The following is a 19,552-nucleotide window of genomic DNA, read 5'->3' as shown; positions in this document are numbered from 1 at the left end:
GCTAAGCTGGGTTCATTCAGACTTTATCTAAGTTTCTTTAAGCTTATCTCTACATTCTCCTTTTCCCTATTTAAAAAAGGAAACAATTTCCAGAAAGATACCAACAGATCATTAGCTGATGCAGTATCTCCAGAATTATTTTTCTTTTTTTTTTTAGACCAGGCCTTGTTCTGTTGCCTAGGCTGGAGTGCAGTGGCACAATCACAGCTCACTGCACCACGAACTCCTGGACTCAAGCAATTCTCCTGCCTCAGCCTCCTGGGTAGCTGGGAGTACAGACACATGCCACCACATCCAGCTAATTTTTTTCTATAGTTTTTTTTTTTTTTGAGACAGGGTCTTACTATGTTGCCCAGAATGGTCTGGAACTCCCAGGCTCAAGCAATCCTCTGCCTCAGCCTCCCAAAGTGCTGGGATTACAGATGTGAGCCACCGCACCTGGCCCCTAGAATTGTTTCTAGAGGTGAAACTTCAAGGTGAAATATAGTACATAACTGCTTTTCAGATAAACAAGTCCAGAGAGCACATTCTCTTGGGTTCTCTTGACATGAGCTAAGCTACTGTTAGCACTTGGCATCACTTCATATTTGAGGTGTTTCCAACCCATTAGAACACGTGAACAAGGCCTGCTTCCACAGCTGGCTTCTATCTGGTAGTCCCATTAACAACTGGACACACCTCTTCCCTGGAGCTCTGTGTAGACAGTACCTCCTCCCTAGGACTATACAAGGACTGAACCAGAAGGAGGAGGACAGAGCAGAGCCATGAACATCATCCTAGAAATCCTTCTGCTTCTGATCACCATCATCTACTCCTACTTGGAGTCGTTGGTGAAGTTTTTCATTCCTCAGAGGAAAAAATCTGTGGCTGGGGAGATTGTTCTCATTACTGGAGCTGGGCATGGAATAGGCAAGCAGACTGCTTATGAATTTGCAAAACGACAGAGCATACTGGTTCTGTGGGATATTAATAAGGTAATGTACACATCTTCCAACTTTTTAAAGTCACAGAGATATGTATTTTAAGAATTATTTGACTTACCATCTACTTATCTTTGTATTTTTGTTTTTCAAAGTTTGATAAATTCCCTGGTCCCTTAGTCTGTATATGTGTCAGGTTAGTTAGGTGAAGGGAATGTAATTGAGAACTAAGCAGCGATTTTTATGACATGGTGTGCAGGTTGATAGCAAAGACTCAGGAGCCAGGCTCCTTCCAAGCTTCTAAATGAGGCAAGTCACACATTATCTCTCAGCCTGTTTTCTTGGCTCTGAAGTGGGGATAATAACTTAGGGGATGGGCAAGAACGGGATCTGAAAATTACAGCTACAAACAAAAGTCAAACGAAGAACATGCAACAGAAACCTTTAGAGCCTCCCCTTATGCACAAGCAATACAATCCTAAAATATTTACTATCTGACCCTTTACAGAAAATGTTTGCCAGTCCCTAGTCAAAAGGATTAAATAAGTAATATTCTCAGCACTTAGCACATGATAAACGATACCTGGCACATGATAAACAATAACTGTGTTAAATAAAATATGTGTGCAGTGAGTCAGGCCTTTCCTTGGACATTAGTATTTTTCCTGTGTTCTTACTTGTAAACACTACATTAACAACACCAAATAAAACCGAAGGAACTGAAATCTTGTATCATTTTCTCTAAACTTGTAAATTCTGGTAAGGCCATGAAAATATACACAGAAAAGTGTTTGCAGGATTTTAGGATTGGAAAAATTGTGAAGTACTTCTTGAGAATCACATTTTCCGCAAATTACAGTGAGGTTTTAATTACCATTATATTATTACTTTCTCATGTTCTTTGCTGTCATGTTTAGTTGAAACCTAAAATGTCTCCTAAACTTAGAGAACTAATTCTTTTCTGTTTTTTTCTGAATAGTGAATAATACTATACAAAAAAGCTACTACATTTTTATTTAACAGATATGAGCATTTATATAATAGATGAGTTGATGTATATAAAAATGATTTGCCATCTGTTTGGTCTTTGAAGAAATTCGAATGAACTTTCTGGAAGATAGCAAGAATTTACAAATAGAGAAAATTGTTGCCTGCTGTTCTCAGGCATTTGTCCAAAAATATAAATAAGTATAAATCTATGAAAAGGGCTTGATGAAATCTAACCTTCAAATCTCTTTCCAGATGTGTATTTTTGGGGAAAGGGCTATATTTATTAAGTTCTTTTTAATTTTAAAATTTCCAGAGACAAGAGAGAAGTAAATTAGAAGGAAGTCGTATTAAAAATGACTTAAGGGCGGGTGCAATGGCTCACACCTGTAATACCAGCACTTTGGGAGGCCGAGGTGGGCAGATTGCTGGAGCCCAGGAGTTCGAGACCAGCCTGGGCAGCACAGCAAAACCCCCATCTCTACAAAAAATACAAAAATTAGCTGGGTGTGGTGGTGCGCACCCGTAGTCCCAGCCACTCGGGAGGCTGAGGTGGGAGGATCGTTTCAGTTCAGGAAGCCAAGGCTGCAATGAGCTATGATGGCATCACTGCACTCCAAGCTGGGCAATAGAGCCAGGCTCTGTCTCAAAAAAAAAAAAAAAGACTTAAGAAAAATGGGTAACCCAATCTCAAAAATTCTCTTTGAATCATTAAATTTCATGGTTAAACATTTAAGCTACTGAATGATTCACTCTAAGGCTGTAATGTAACTCAGATCTCCTTTAGATGAGAAAGATGCTATCTGAGTTTTCATCATTAACTGGCTCCTTTTGCCCTGTGAGATGAGAGACACAGTAGCAGTTTGGCTCTTATGCAATCTAAACTGTTGCTTTGGGAATACGGTTCAAAAAACACACTGGAGTTTAAGCTAAAGCAAGTGTTTTGCTAACAAAAAGACAAGGCTTCACATTTTGTAATTGTCTAGCTCAGTTATAAAACTGAAGAATAATTAATTCTTCAATCAAAACATCTGATGATGAATGCTCTGGTTACTAATGCTCTCTACTGACCTAGAAACAAATGAGAGAGTATGGTGTGGTTTATGCAATCTGGCAGGGAGCAAGCTACCAACTAAGTCAGTGAAAGACTCTCCTATTCTTTTTTTACTCTTCTGCAATCCCTCAAAAGGCTAATTGAGGGGATACTGACTTTGAGATTGGGTCCTAACATCCATGTTTGGGGAGTTCAGGCTGCTGCTCCAGGGTTTAGCCTACAGTAGTGAAATACAAAAGACCCAGAGACCACTCATTCGAGGACTGCCCTAAATAGCAACAACACCACTGTCATCCCAATACACAAAGAATAGGGCTTTTCAGGTATCCTTGCCTCTTTGTCACAGAGAAGAGTTTACAGATTGTGACATGGAAAAGTATAAATTTTAAAACCTTATAATCTTTTCTATAAAAGTCATCTGATGTCAAAACTTGAAAAGAATTATAATTTTCCAGAATGTGAGTCAAGAAACATTAGAGCAATTCTATCTTAGGAAAGAGGTCTTTGAATTTAGGCTGAAAGTAAATTGCTGTCTCCATGTCCTACGGTTATGGGCAAGTTTGGTACATAAATGAGAAATCCATCCAGTGGCCTTGCCCATCTCACTCCCAAACACCTGAAGAATGTAATATTTTATCTCCTAGAGTAGCAGCATGGTCTCCCTATGAAAGTCCTTCTTCTATAAGGAGACTTCTTTCCCCTTCCCTCCTAGGAGGATGAGTCAGAATCATCGAGAAAGGTATGATGGGCAGAGGCATACAGTTTACCATTACCACTAGTTTAGAATTGCTACTTAGCACTTTACTGCCTATTACATAGTTGGTGCTCAACAAATGTATGATAAATTAATGGTTGAGTTTTTCTTTCTTCTCCATATTCATCTTCCATGACACCACGAAGAGTAATGTTTTTCAAGAATGTTCTTCAAGGTTTGAAAGTAGCCTGCTTTAGAGAAACTGTCCACTGTACAGCCTCCAACCAAAAGGAAAAGCTGGAAAAAGCATGAAGGGATATTGTCTTGTTTTGTTTTGTTTGCTTTGGTTTTAATATGAGCATTCCCTGGCAGAAAAGCCAGAGGTAATCTCATTGCAACTAGGCAATCACTCTCAAGAAATTTTCTAACAAATAAGGAGGCCAATATTTATTTTATTTTATTTTATTTTATGAGACGAAGTCCCACTCTGTCACCCAGGTTGGAGTGCAATGGAATGATTTCAGCTCACTGCAACTTCCGCCTCCCGGGTTCAAGTGATTCTCCTTTCTAAACTTTCCGAGTAGCTGGGATTACAGGCTCCCACCACCGCGCCCGGCTAATTTTTTGTATTTTTAGTAGAGACGGGGTTTCACCGTGTTGGCCAGGCTGGTCTCAAACTCCTGACCTCAAGTGATCCACCCTCCTGGGCCAACCAAAGTGCTGGGATTACAGGCGTGAGCCACCGCGCCTAGCCGCATGTTAATCTTCTAAAAATGTTTCTTCTCCAATGTCTTCTCCTCCACTTTTTCCGGAATTTGTTTCTTCCAATTACAGCGTGGTGTGGAGGAAACAGCAGCTGAGTGCCGAAAACTAGGCGTCACTGCGCATGCGTATGTGGTAGACTGCAGCAACAGAGAAGAGATCTATCGCTCTCTAAATCAGGTGAGACTGCAGGTTCACAAATTTCCTCAGATGATTTTGTTTCCTAGGACGCTGACATGGAAAATGAGAAAGTTGTTTATGACTGCCTGATTTAAATTGGATTTTAGCTGCTAACTGAAGTAGTTATGTGACCAAGGAAGGATATATACTTTTTTCTTGTATGTAATCCACTCAGCTCTGCCCATTATTATTATTCATATTATTAATCAATTTCATTCTGATCAGAAGTGAGAGCAGTGGCACAGAGTGACTGACAAAAGATTTATCATCAGGGAATATGGATCACTTCCTAGTTTTGCTTTAGTCCTATTAACTTTGCAGTAATTCCGTCTTCTCTTTAATTATTTCCCTTGTGAGATTTTATTTTGGTGTTAATGTAGTCTTCTATAGAAAATGTAATATTAATAATTATTATCACAATTATTTTAAAAGAGTAAATATCAAATAATCACAATGAACTAAGCACTCCAACAAACTTTACATTTTTTAATTTAATCCCTACAATAACTCTGTAAACTTCATTTTACAGATAAGCAAATTATGACTCAGAGAAGTTAAGCCAGACCCAGGGCATGTAGTCATTAGGTTATGAAACCAGGATTTCTCAACCAGCACTTTAGACCAGGTGCGGTGGTTCACACATGTAATCCCAGCACTTTGTGAGGCCAAGGTGGAAGGATCACATGAGACCAAGAGTTCAAGACCAGCCTGGGCAACATAGTGAGACGCTATCTCTAAAAAAAAAAAAAAAAATGTTTAAAGAAAAACACATTTTTTAAAAAGGAACACTTTAAAAATATTTGGTCAGAACTTACATAGGAATTTATTAACATAAACGTTAATTTCACTTTACTGATAAACTTGCAAAACATGATGTGCTGGGTACTGAAATTTAGATGTTAAAAGAACAGTTTATCCCACCTTTATGACAGTGTTCCCTTGGCCTCCACTATTTGAGCTCAACAGTCTTTCTTGCCTGAACTCTGAGAGGCCTCATACAGTAGAAGAAAGACTCTAATCTCTGGATTATATTGGTCCCAAAACTTTGAGTTTGAATAACATACCCAATGAAAGTGTTCTTTCAATTTCAAAAGGTGAAGAAAGAAGTGGGTGATGTAACAATCGTGGTGAATAATGCTGGGACAGTATATCCAGCTGATCTTCTCAGCACCAAGGATGAAGAGATTACCAAGACATTTGAGGTCAACATCCTAGGACATTTTTGGGTGAGTGTGAGTCAGAAACATTTCTGATTTGTGCACCTTCTCTTAAGGTACATGAAACTTATAACGGAGTTCACATACTTCTGGACAGGAAACTGGCCAGATCTTTGCCTTAATCAAGAATCATTAAATTTGTTTGAGTAGAAGAACCACAGAATCTCTGACACAAGGACACAGAATTCAAGTGGACACAACACACCAGAATGTAAGCTACTTGGTATGTCTTGTCCACCAGTATCTGACACAAAGCTTGGCATGTAGCAGGAGCTCAACAAATGTTTGTGGAGGTTGGTTAAGGGTTGTCAGTGCACATTTTCTCAATGCTGTCACTTGTGACTTCATTTATTTCCCTCCACACCGTGATTTTGTAATGTGTCCTCATTTTGTGGAATTTTAGAATGGAAAGGACATCAGAAGTAATTACTTGGATGTCTGTAGGGTCGAGGACACTTTTGGACGAGACTCTGAGGCAAGTTCTAGATCCATGGGGTGCTGGAACTGAGAAATGCAGCTATACAGACCTCATATAATTGGCTAGTTTTGTGGGAGATGGAAATATCAACTTCAACTGCCTTTGTATAGAAATTTTTATGATTAATCTTCCAGTGCCTCAATATTAGTGTAGAATCTAGGGCAAATCTGGATTCCAGAAGAAAGAAGAAAAAAAAAGAGATGTGTCCCCCATACCTTTACCAGCTCCTCACATATGTGAATTGGCTCCCATGCCCACCAAACTACATGGAGACCTCATACATTAGTTACCTATAGCTGCATAACAAATTATACAAAACTTAGTGGTTTAAAGCAACAATATATGTTCACTATTCTCTCACAGTTTCTATGGGTTGGGAATTTGGGGGTAGCTTCGGTTGGGAGTTCTAGTTCTATGAATTTGCATAGGATTTATTAAATTCTTATAAAATTTTATTGATGTTTCTCACAAAAGAGGTTTTGGAAAAAAAGAAAGACTTGTTTTCTGTAACATCAACATATAATATACAATATTACAAATAGGGAGATAGTGAATTCAGTCATGATGCATTAGTGTGGTGTAGAACTCTCAGCTTACACTAACTACTCAACTGTCTTAATACAGTTACACAAGATTTCACTCTTTTAATTAGAATGATAAAGCCCTAAACCAAAACATTACATGACACCAAATTATCATAAGGAATAATTTTAGTTCTGAAAATTCCGAATTTTTCCCTTAATATTGTTTAGATGACATATCCAGAAAAGGATCTATTTGATTCCTTCTGAAGGGAAGGAGAGGGAGTACTGAGATTAGTGTTGGCATGGGGCTTACCATACCAATAAATTTGTATCTTGATTTCTATCATTTGTATAGAATTAATCATGGAATGCTTGGAAGTATTTTATTTCATTGTATAAGTTCTCTCAAATGCCTTTCTGTCTTAACAAAAATAAAACTACCTGATTTGGAAACCTAACGGCTGTGTCATTGTCTTTCTTCTTTCTGCAATGATCGTTAAGATCACAAAAGCACTTCTTCCATCGATGATGGAGAGAAATCATGGCCACATCGTCACAGTGGCTTCAGTGTGCGGCCACGAAGTGATCCCTTACCTCATCCCATATTGGTAAGTATCACATGCCAGCCATGTTATATATTTTTATACTTTGAAGGGAGCATTACACTTCAAATTGTTACCACTGGAGAGTGTCCTGGTTCTTGGCATCTTGAATAAAGAATTGGACAAAGCGCACCAACAAAGCCAGAAAAGAATGAAGCAACAAAAGCACCAGAGATTTATTCAAAATGAAAGTACGCTCTGCAGGGTGGGAGTGGGCCCAAGCACAGGGGCTCAAGAGCCAATTACAGAATTTTCTGGGGTTTAAATACCCCCTAGAGGTTTCCACTGGTTACTTGGTGTACGCCCTATGTCAATGAAGAGGATGAATTAAAGTTGCAAAGTCATTTACTCAGTGTACACCCTATGTAAATGGAGAGGATGTTTCCTGTCATAGCTGAAGTGTTTCCATTTGATTTAGTTCTAGGAAGTCAGCATGAATCGGCCTTATGTTCCCTGCTTCCAGACCCTCTTCTCCTGCCTCAAGATCACAATGCTGAGAGCAGAGTGATTTGGATTTACAGAATTTAAATTTATAGTAGTTTAGAATGAATTTTTTAAATGACTTTTTCTAAAACAATGAAACCAGGTTGTAATTATATTTAAGATATGTTTAGATTTCTGCAAACTCCTCTGTAGAAAAATGAGAGAAAACAGTAATGCCAAGCATGTTTCCATTGTTTCCTGGAATAAGAAACAGAAACCCCACAGACTAAGAAGCAAAACCTACAGAAGCTAAAATGAACACGTGTCTATGTCACGGCCTTGGTGCCCAAGATAAGACAATCAGAGTGGTCCCTGGATCAAAACATTTTACAGTGTGCTTGTGCCATGAAAGTGTGTGTGTGTGTGTGTGTGTGAGAGAGAGAGAGAGAGAGAGAGAGAGAGAAAACGACTCTACCTGACTAAAAGTTGCAGATACCACACTCCATGCACCACCAAAGACATAAAGGGAAGGAGGTGAGAGGCCTTAAGGATGTACTGCTGTATTTGCCAAATATCCTTTCCTGTAAACTCTTCTCCAGATCCTCATAATAAAATTAAGAGGCCAAAGTGGCAACCATTGTCAAGAGAAAAACTGTCAACCATTGTCAAGAGAATAACTCAGTTATTGAGAGAGAGGAGAAATGAGCAGAGTCCTACAGAAGTCTGTCAACACAGATATCAGTTTTGTAGAATTTCTAAATATATTTTTCCTGATTCATATTTTTCCAAATAAAAGCAGCAATAAAAACTGATTAGAAAACAGTTTGAAGATTCAATGGAAAAACCTTACATGTAGGATGGAAAACTGAACATTAAGCCAATCAATAGAGTTATTTTTGTTATTTTGTTATTGTTGTTTAAGAAATGAGATACGTTCACGATTCTGCTTAATCATGTAAGAAAATGAAAATGAATTGCCATTTATACTCTCAGAAAAATCACAAGTGGCTGATTTTTGGCTTCTACTTGTTCTTAAGCCAAATGATACCACCTTCGCACAGAAAGCTGAGGATTGGTTTCACTCTCCCTTAGCTAACAATGCTTAATGATTCTCTTACAGTTCCAGCAAATTTGCCGCTGTTGGCTTTCACAGAGGTCTGACATCAGAACTTCAGGCCTTGGGAAAAACTGGTATCAAAACCTCATGTCTCTGCCCAGTTTTTGTGAATACTGGGTTCACCAAAAATCCAAGCACAAGGTAAGGTCAAAATCAAATTAGAATGGGACCGTGGTATGATAAATTGATATGAAAACTAATGAGAAATGTTTAGGCAGGCCAACTAATAGAAGAAAATGAAAAAGGAAAAATATTTTTTCTTATTTATATTATTATGTTGAAATTAAAGGAATAAAGGGGAAAAACACATTAGGGACTAGCAGGAATGATCAGCCACCAATGAACTGGGGTATTTATTTGTGTCCGGGAAAAAGCACATATATTTGATCACTGTTACCACCCTGTCTTTAAAATGCACATGTTCCAAGGACCAGCAAATAAATTGAGTATCTAGCTCCTTAGTCAAGGTGAACTTCTGCAAGAACTCTTGTCTCTGGTGAGACAGGATTTGAGATCACAAAAGAAGAAAAATTAGTCCTGAAAGGAGAAGAAAAAAGCAGGGAGGTGTGGATAAGGACCCGAAAATTAAGCCATCTGCTTAACAAATTTTTCTAATCCTAGTATATATTCTGCTGCAGGTTAACAAAATATACTAAGCTTAATGATTCAAAACCAATTTTTTACTGGAAGGGAATTAATCCTAAATACATTCATTCAAAAGAACTAAACAATTCTCTGTTGAGTGCTGCCTCATTTGAGGATACTGACTCTTACAGCCTGAGTTAGCTGTGTGGTCTCTGCAGCTGGAGTCACTCCCTGCCACTGGAGTCCTTCATGGTGTTAGACCATAGGTACTGTTGACTAAAGAAAAAAAAGGTTTTTGTTTTTGTTTTTGTTTTTTTTGAGACAGAGTCTCACTCTGTCACCCAGGCTGGAGTACAGTGGCGCGATCTCAGCTCACCACAACCTCTGCCTTCTGGGATCAAGCAATTCTCCTTCCTCAGCCTCCTATTTGGGATTACAGGCGCCCACCACCACACCTGGCTAATTTTTGTATTTTTAGTAGAGACGGAGTTTCGCCATGTTGGCCAGGCTGGTCTCGAACTCCTGATCTCAGGTGTCCTACCTGCCTCGGCCTCCTAAAATGCTGGGATTATAGGCGTGAGCCACTGCGCCCGGCCAAAAAAATAAGTTTTTAAAGAATTAAAGGTGTTAGTTTTATTTAGAAGCCTTACTGAAGACTACAGATGGAGGCCTATAGCCTGAGAGCAGCCCTTTAGAGAGGTTCAGTTGGACTGTTCTGGTAGTGGGGGCCATGTGCTCTATCCTGTATTGTCTTCAAAGCATCCTTCCAGAGAGCTGCACATTGTCACAGAGTCAGGGACTTTGTGAAATTATGCTGACAAGCAGAAGTGAGTAAACGTGGCTTCTTACATTTGCTACATTGTCTCACAGTACTTAATAAGTATGCCATATGTAAGTAAATACTATAGTACTATTGCAACTCCTGACTGTTTTCTTAGACAAGGAATTGGGCCCAATAAAAACCCTCTTGGTAGGCATTCAGGCTTAGTGTACCATGACCTTTCCTAAGGGTATCCTGCCACGCTTGGGGAAGGCATGATAGATGAGGGGAGTAAGGATAATGGAACTCTGGGTGCAGGGTTCCTGGGGGCTAACTTGGGGGCAGACACAGGCAGTGCTAAATATTTGGGATTGGTTTTCTAGAGGTTGCTAGATTGTGAATTTCCTTAGTAAGGGCTAAGGCATTGATATGTAATGTCACACTTGGCTCCGAGGCTGGGTTGTTGGATCCATGTAGATGAAATCAGGGAGAGAAAGGGCAGAACAGAGTAATTTAGAAATGTATTGATTCATATTACTCTCTGTTGGCTTGCTATTCAATGCAGTAGAGAACTCAATCACATAATAATCTTCAGCAAACCACAGATCATCCCAGGGAATGAAGTTTTAACATTCGCTGGTTCCCTAACTCCTCACCCAGCCTTTACATTCACTGGCTGTTCAGTCCATGCCTGGACATCTTAATTTGAATACAACATTTTAAATCCATTTTTCTGTCATCATCTCGCACTAACAGACAATTCTACACTAAGCCTATGTTTATGAATATTTCTCAAGAATACATGTACACAGCCTTCAGTACAAGGAAGGTCATACCTCCAGTTGTCATACTCCTTGGGCCCCTCTTAAATTCTGATTAAACTGCAGGATAGGCAAGTCAGAGGTGAATCTCAAATACGAAATTCTTACCGGAAAGGAGTCCCAATCCAGACCCCAAGAGAGGGTTCTTAGATTTCTCGCAAGAAAGAATTCGGGGCAAGGCCACAGTGCAAAGCAAAAGCAAGTTTATTAGGAAAGTAAAGGAGTAGAGAACAGCTACTCCATGGAGAGGAATGGCTTGAGCTGCTCCACCAAGGATATTTAGAGTTACTTCTTGATTATATGCTAAACAAGGGGTGGATTATTCATGAGTTTTCCAGGAAAGGGGTGAGCACTTCCCAGAACTGAGATTTCCTCCCCTTTTTAGACCATATAGGGTAACTTCCTGCCATTGCCATGGTATTTGTAAACTGTCATAGTGCTGGTGGCAGTGTCTCTTAGCTTGCTAATGTATTATAGTTAGCTTATAATGAGCAGTGAGGACAACCAGTGGTCACTTTCATCACCATCTTGATTTTGGTGGGTTTTGGCCGGCTTCTTTACTGCACCCTATTTTATCAACAAGGTCTTTATGACCTGAATCTTGTACCAACCTCCTATCTCATCCTGTGACAAAGAATGCCTTAACTTCCTGGGAATGCAGCCCAGTAGGTGCCAGCCTTATTTTACCCAGACCCTATTCAAGATGGAATTGCTCTGATTTAAACGCCTCTGACAAAATGACGACCTCAAAACAATCCAGCTTTGTGGAATACCTCCACAGGAAAGAAAGTATACTTAGCTATAGAATTTTCTCCTTGCATCTAACAGGCTTTGAGATGTCAGATGTTTCCTTCCTGTCCCATGATTAATCCTAGCCATTCCTCTTTCTTGTCTGGCTCCTCTACTCCTTACCATCTAATGCCTTGCCACCATTTTGGTATTTTGACTAAGTGAGCTATGAAACACACCTACTGGATATGAAAGTATAAGTTTCTGACAACAAAACATCAACATGGGATGTGGGGGAAGTGGGTAGGGTGGCATTAATGCAGCCAATCCTGGCATATTTTAAATCTTCATTCTAAATTTAGCAAAAATATAGGATAATTTTCCTGCCATCATTTACTTATAAAATTAAAATTTTAAAAAATAAAAATAATATTTTCCTCTTTTTAATCACAGATTATGGCCTGTATTGGAGACAGATGAAGTTGTAAGAAGTCTGATAGACGGAATACTCACCAATAAGAAAATGATTTTTGTTCCATCATATATCAATATCTTTCTGAGACTACACAAGTAAGTACAGCACAGAACACCCAAATACTAAAACACCTATAGAGCTTTTTTTTTTTTTTTTTTAGACAGAGTCTCACTCTGTCACCCTGGCTGGATTGCAGTGGTTGCAGTGGCATGATCTTGGCTCACTGCAACCTCCGCCTCCTGGGTTCAAGCAATTCTCGTGCCTTAGACCCCCAAGTAACTGGGACTATAGCTGTGTGCTACCACACCACACCCAGCTAATTTTTGTATTTTTTGATAGAGACAGGGTTTCCCCATGTTCACCAGGCTGGACTCGAACTCCTGACCTCAAGTTATCCTCCTGTCTCGGCCTCCTAAAGTGCTGGGATTACAGGCATGAGCCACCATGCCTGGTCCAATAGAGCTATTATTATGGAGCATCTTTCAGTTGTGAAAATTGGCATGGAAACTCTCCATCCCTGGGGAGAACAGTTGTTTCCTCTGTTATTTTCCTACCCAGTCTATAAAAAGAGAATGATTCATTTTCTCTACCAAATCTACCGTCTCTGCCCAAACTTTGCTGAAGACTATTCTAACTAAAGGAAACACAGTTTAAAAAGAATGCAATATAGTGAAGTAGTTAATAATAAAGACTCCATTTTTTAAAGTCTGCTGGAAGTTTGGTTGGGATTGCACTGAATCTACAGATCAATTGGGGAGAACTGACATATCAACAATATTGAGTTTTCTAATCCAAGAACATAATATCTATTTTTTCAATCTTCTTCAAAATCTTTAAATCTTTAAATTGTATTTTGTAGATTTTGGTGTTTAAGTCTTGCACATATTTTGTCAGATTTATTCCAAAGTATTTCGCGGGTTCTTTCTTTTTTTTTTTTTTTTTTTTTTGAGACAGAGTTTCACCCTTGTTGCCCAGGCTGGAGTGCAGTGGCGTGATCTTGGCTCACTGCAACTTCTGCCTCCTAGCTTCAAGTGATTCTCCTGCCTCAGCCTCCCAAGTAGCTGGGATTACAGGCACCTGCCCCCTCGCCCAACTAATTTTTTGTATTTGTAGTAGAGACAGGGTTTCATCATGTTGGCAAGGCTGGTCTCGAACTCCTGCCCTCATGTGATCCACCTGCCTCAGGCTCCCAAAGTGCTGGGATTACAGGCATGAGCCATCATGCCCAGCCCTATTTCACGGTTTTTGACGCTAATGCAAATGGCATTTTAAAAAATTTTATATTTCCCATTGTTTGTTGTCAGTATATATTGGATTTTTGTAATTTGATCTCATATTTTGCAGTCTTGCTAAATTGCTAAACTTTTTGTTTGCTAAACTCGATAAGCTTTTTTTTTTTTTTTGGTAGATTCCTGGGCCTCTAATTTTCTTTATGGGGAAGTTTTTAATTACAAATTTAATTTCTTTAATAGCTACATGGCTATTCAATTTACTTATTAATTCTTGGTAATGTGTGTCTTTCAAGGAATTTGTCCATTTCATCTAAGTTGTAGAATTTCTTTGGCATAAATTTGTGCATAACATTCCCTTATTATCCTTTTAATGTCTTTAGAATGTCTTATTTATTCATTTATTTATTTATTTTTTTGAGACAGAGTCTCGCTCTGTTGCCCAGGCTGGAGTGCAGTGGCACAATCTTGGCTCACTGCAAGCTCCACCTCCTGGGTTCACGCCATTCTCCTGCCTCAGCTTCCCTAGCTGCTGGGACTACAGGTGCCTGCCACCATGCCCGGCTTTTTTTTTTTTTTTTTTTTTTTAGTAGAGACGGGGTTTCACCATGTTAGCCAGGATGGTCTCGATCTCCTGACCTGGAGATCCGCCCGCCTCGGCCTCCCAAAGTGCTGGGATTACAGGCTTGAGCCACCAAGCCCAGCCTATTTATTTATTTAGTAGAGACAGTCTCACTTTGTTGCCCAGGCAACAAAGGTTTTGAATGCCTGGCCTCAAGCAGTCCTCCTGCCTTGGCCTCCCAAAGTGCTGGGATTACAGGCATGAGCCACTGCACCTGGCCAAATGAATATGCTGATAATAACTTCTTTATAAGGATGCTATAAGAATAAAATAATGTAATACAAACAAAGCCCCTGTCACTGAAAAGGTATAGACTTCAAATGTTAAAGTCTTAGAGAACAGAATTTATATGAAATAGCAACAGCGACAATTTCCCAGAGGAAATACTCTCTCAGCTTTCTTCTGAGGAGCAGTTTCTAAATTGAAATTGTATCAGTGAGAAGATAACTATACGAACTTCATAAGCCTTGGACCTTTTTGAAACAAATCCATATAAACTATGAATAAACTTGAAATAGAACAATTTGAAAACAGGGTACAAACTGCATTGGTGTATCAATTTCAGTATTTTGTTTTAGCTTAAATAGACTGACTTGAGATAACAAAAGGAGAACCCTGACCCCCAAGCAACATTATCTCGAGAGTTGACTAGGCTGGGTGTGGTGTCTCACGCCTGTAATCCCAGCACTTTGGGAGGCCACAGCAGGCCTCACTTGAGGTCAGGCATTCGAGACCAGCCTGGCCAACATGGTGAAACCTCAGCTCTACTAAAAATATGAAAATTAGCAGGCATAGTGGCCTGCACCTGTAATACCAGGCACTTGCAGGAGAATCGCTTGAACCCGGAAGGCAGAGATTGCGCTAAACCGAGATTGTGCCACTGCACTCCAGCCTGGGCAACAGGAGACTCTGTCTCGGAAAAATAAATTTAAAAAAAATGAAAAAAAATAAAAGTTGACTAAATTAATGTCTTGGTACTAAGCACTGTAGGAAGTGAGTTTCATGGAACCCCTACTCTCTTGGGGCCCAAAGCAAGTCATACTAAAATTGAAAATTACATGCATATGTACATGCATATACATGCATATGACCAAGGTGATAGAAATAATTACTCTGCCTGAGTTGGAGAATAGTCCCAGTAAAATAAACAAGAGTCTCAAAGTCTTTTATATCCTTTGAAGCTGTCATGGTGGTTTGTAACTAGGCAACAGGTATATATTGTTCATCTTCTTTGCATTTAATTCCTTTTACAGAGAGACACAATTTTATGAGCAGATGCAATTACTAGCACGAAGGTTTCTTTGTGAGGATAGTTAAAAGGCCCACATAAGCTCTCTTCTTATCCTTGTCCTTCTTTCAGCCAGATCTTCCCTGCCCCTTTGCTCATTCCCCCATCTTTCACCCACCTACCCCCAAAACAAGGAAGTAAATCTTGCATTAGTCAACAATACCAAAGTGATTTTCAATATGACTTTCTTTGCAGAATGTTATTTCTGTCTTTTTACATTCACATACTGTCTTCCTTTTTTTTTAGATTGGGTCTCACTCTGTTGCCCAGGCTGGAGTGCAGTGGCTTGATCTCGGCTCACTGTAACCTCCGCCTCCCGAGTTCAAGCGATTCTCCCGCCTCAGCCTCCTGAGTAGCTGGGATTACAGGCATGTGCCACCACGCCTGGCTAATTTTTTTGTATTTTTAGTAGAGACAGGGTTTCACCATGTTGGTCAAGCTGGTCTCGAATTCCTGACCTCATGATCTGCCCACCTCTGTCTCTCAAAGTGCTGGGATTACAGGCGTGAGCCACTGGGCCAGCCACTCTCTTCCTTTCATCTGCCTACTCATCTCTTATGCATTCCTGGACATCAGTTGTCCTTTTGAAGCTTTCTTCCACTATCCTAGCCCATGTGAATCCTCCTTCCAGTTATAGCCCTTAAATCTAGATGGCTGATATTTTTCAATAATTGTTTTAAGATGACCATTTTAGCCTATCAGCTAAACAATATCAAAGACGATAGCTATTTTTTAAGTACTTTAGTTTACCTTATTATAGAGTGCATAATAGATATTCAGTAAATAGTAAAGGAGAGGTGAAGGCTTGCATGGAATGGATTCTTGTATTGGTGTCTCTTGGTGAGCTTTTAGCATCAAGATTAATCAGCAGTTTCGGCAGTGAGCTCAGACCTTCAGTTTTAGATCTTTACTCATATCAGATAAGAGAGTGAGAAGAGTGGTATGTATCAGTGCTTTATTTATATTTGCATACAATTTGAACTATGAATATTACAAAGGTGCACACCTGGGTTCAGACAGATTGACTGATTTAAAATGACCAAAGATGACCCGTGTTAAGCAACCTGGGTATCTTAGGATGCACTCCCTGGAGAGGGAATGTTCCCAAAAACATTTTCAGAGGGACGAACCATATGAAATTCAGTAAAACATAAATCATGAGGAAAACTGATTACTCTATTTTTGACATGAAATGAGAGTTTTAATGCATGGTTACAATTATTAATGTACTCTGCTGCAAGATGTTAATAAAGTTACTTTTTTGCAGGCTAGAATGTCTTGATGCTGTAATCAGAACACACTTTTTTTCCCTTCCAGCTTCACATGCAGATTCATAATTGGGCTGACTTCTAATAACTGCAATGTTTTCTGCCTTGGGCTTGCTGCAGAAGCCTGACAAAATAGTGTTTGTTTAGGCATTTATTTATTTATTTATTTATTTATTTATTTATTTTGAGATGGAGTTTCATTCTTGTCGCCCAGGCTGGAGTGCAATGGCGTGATCTCGGCTCACCGCAACCTCTGTGTTTAGGCAATAATTTAGACTTTACCTTACTTGTGATTACTATAGCAATTACTATAGCCACAAGGCATAATTTTACTGTCTCATTTAAATTTTATGAATTTGAATGTTTTTACACTTTTCCTAATGAAGTCCACTGTGAAGTTACATCAAAAAAAAAAAAAAAAAGAAAAGAAAGAAAGATGCACACGTAAAAGAGAGGTGGTTGCAAGGGAAGAAAAGAACGGAGGAAAATTAAATGCAAACCGGATAACTCTCAGCGTATTCTAAATGACCAAAAAAAGAACTCTGTTGTCAAAGATTTTAAATGGAAAATTTTTCAATTTTTTTTTCTTTTTTGTACAGGTTTCTTCCTGAACGCGCCTCAGCGATTTTAAATCGTATGCAGAATATTCAATTCGAAGCAGTGGTTGGCCACAAAATCAAAATGAAATGAATAAAGAAGCTCCAGCCAGAGATGTATGCATGATAATGATATGAATAGTTTAGAATCAACGCTACAAAGCTTTATTTCACATTTTTTCAGTCCTGTTAATATTAAAAACATTGGTTTGGCACTAGCAGCAGTCAAATGAACAACATTAATTACCTGTCTTCCTGTTTCTCAAGAATATTAACGTAGTTTTTAATAGGTCTGTTTTTCCTTTCATGCCTCTTGAAAACTTCTATGCTTACATAAACATACTTAAAAGGTTTTCTTTAAGATATTTTATTTTTCCATTTAAAGGTGGACAAAAGCTACCTCCCTAAAAGTAAATACAAAGAGAACTTATTTACACAGGGAAGGTTTAAGACTGTTCAAGTAGCATTCCAATCTGTAGCCATGCCACAGAATATCAACAAGAACACAAAATGAGTGCACAGCTAAGAGATCAAATTTCAGCAGGCAGCTTTATCTCAACCTGGACATATTTTAAGATTCAGCATTTGAAAGGTTTCCCTAGCCTCTTCCTTTTTCATCAGCCCAAAACGGTGTAACTCTATTCTGGACTTCATTGCTTGATTCTGTCTTCTGTATAACTCTTAAGTCCACCAAAAGTGAACCCTCTATATTTCCTCCCTTTTTATCATCTTATAAGATACATTACTAAAGGTGACCGACTCTTTTTTAAATCTGAGAATTTTAAGTTCTAGCCCCATGATAACCTCTTTCTTTGTAATTTATGTTTTCATATATCTTTGGTCCCAGAGATGTTTAGACAATTTTAGGCTCAAAAATTAAAGCTAACACAGGAAAAGGAACTGTACTGGCTATTACATAACAAACAATGGATCCAAGAGAAGAAAAAGAAGAAAGAAAGGTTTTTTTGTTTTTTTGTTTTGTTTTGGTTTGGTTTTTGTTTTTGTTTTTGTTTTTGTTTTTTTTGAGACGGAGTCTCGCTCTGTCGCCCAGGCTGGAGTGTAGGGTGCGATCTCAGCTCACTGCAAGCTCCGCCTCCTGGGTTCACGCCATTCTCCTGCCTCAGCCTCCCGAGTAGCTGGGACTACAGGCGCCCACCACCATGCCCAGCTAATGTTTTGTATTTTTCGTAGAGACGGGGTTTCACCATGTTAGCCAAGATGGTCTTGATCTCCTGCCCTTGTGATCCACCCACCTCGGCCTCCCAAAGTGCTGGGATTACAGGCATGAGCCACCGCACCCGGCCTTTTTTTTTTTTAATAGAAAAAATAATCTGACTCCCACTACATCAAGACTAATCCTGCTCCGTGTGTTTTTCACATATATTATAGAATGCTTTTGCATGGACTATCCTCTTGTTTTTATTAAAAACAAATGATTTTTTAAAAGTCACTAACAAAAACAATTCACTAAAAATAAATATGTCATTATGCTTTAAAAAAATAACCTCTTGTAGTTATAAAATAAAACGTTTGACTTCTAATCTCTGTCTCTGTGAGTGTCCTTCAAGAACCAAAGATGTGGATGGTAACAGCTAGATCTGGCAGATATTAAATGAATCCAGGGGTTTTCTCAACTCTGGTTTCTTTGACAGCAGGAGTGCTCGTTTATCAACTGAAACTTACTGAACCCTTTCTATGTGTGACATTAAGCGTAGTGCTATTGTTTCGAATTTTTTTCTTAGTCACCAGCAATAATTTTTGTTCATAATATTCTTTTAATTTCTTGCCTTATAATCAAGAAATTTATGAGTAAAATGTATTATTTTTAAAGTATGGTTACAAAAATTCAAAAGAGAAACATGGAAAGTAAAAAATAGAAGCTTACCCCCAGCAATCCCATTTCCCAGAGGTCACGCTGTCAATGCACAATCTTCCAGTCGTTTACTGATGCATATGCATGACAAATACATTATATTCCCATTGCATGGGTCACATCAGTAATTTCATACTATACATTATGTTCTGTAACTTGCTTTTTTAACTTACCAACTTATCACAAACAGCTGTTTGTTTCAGTATAGAGAATTCAATTTTTTTCATGAGTACACAGTACTAAAATGGTACTCTAACCATTCCCTTTTGATAGGCACTTAGGATGTTTCCAATTATTTCTTAGTTCATCTATTTAAATATTAATTTAACAAATACTGGGTGCCCTCAA

The 19,552-nt window shown here is 38.8% G+C and overlaps 1 protein-coding gene across 2 annotated transcripts; it reads left to right on the top strand.

The window, feature by feature from the left end:
• Positions 1–699: 699 nt before the first annotated feature.
• On the top strand, positions 700–18,878 carry HSD17B13 (hydroxysteroid 17-beta dehydrogenase 13). Of its 2 annotated transcripts, XM_003265869.3 has the most exons (7): positions 700–974; positions 4,490–4,597; positions 5,692–5,823; positions 7,318–7,424; positions 8,962–9,099; positions 12,307–12,423; positions 17,335–18,878. In XM_003265869.3, the coding sequence occupies exons 1-7, from the start codon at positions 765–767 to the stop codon at positions 17,423–17,425; spliced, it is 903 nt and encodes a 300-aa protein (XP_003265917.1). In that variant the 5' UTR covers positions 700–764; the 3' UTR covers positions 17,426–18,878. The 2 variants fall into 2 exon arrangements, with proteins under 2 accessions (XP_003265917.1, XP_003265918.1); XM_003265870.3 differs by lacking the exon at positions 4,490–4,597 and having other exon boundaries at positions 726–974.
• Positions 18,879–19,552: the final 674 nt, after the last annotated feature.

The sequence above is a fragment of the Nomascus leucogenys genome, chromosome 9 (assembly GCF_006542625.1).
Source record: "Nomascus leucogenys isolate Asia chromosome 9, Asia_NLE_v1, whole genome shotgun sequence".
Taxonomy (NCBI): Eukaryota; Metazoa; Chordata; class Mammalia; order Primates; family Hylobatidae; genus Nomascus; species Nomascus leucogenys.
This window is presented reverse-complemented; position numbering and strand designations above follow the sequence as displayed.

Excerpts from the sequence above, each read along its gene's own strand:
- HSD17B13 (XM_003265869.3), top strand. The coding sequence starts at position 765 with ATGAACATCATCCTAGAAATCCTTCTGCTTCTGATCACCATCATCTAC. Across the intron at positions 4,598-5,691 it reads TCTATCGCTCTCTAAATCAG|GTGAAGAAAGAAGTGGGTGA; the intron begins GTGAGACTGCAG and ends CAATTTCAAAAG. Across the intron at positions 7,425-8,961 it reads CCTTACCTCATCCCATATTG|TTCCAGCAAATTTGCCGCTG; the intron begins GTAAGTATCACA and ends ATTCTCTTACAG.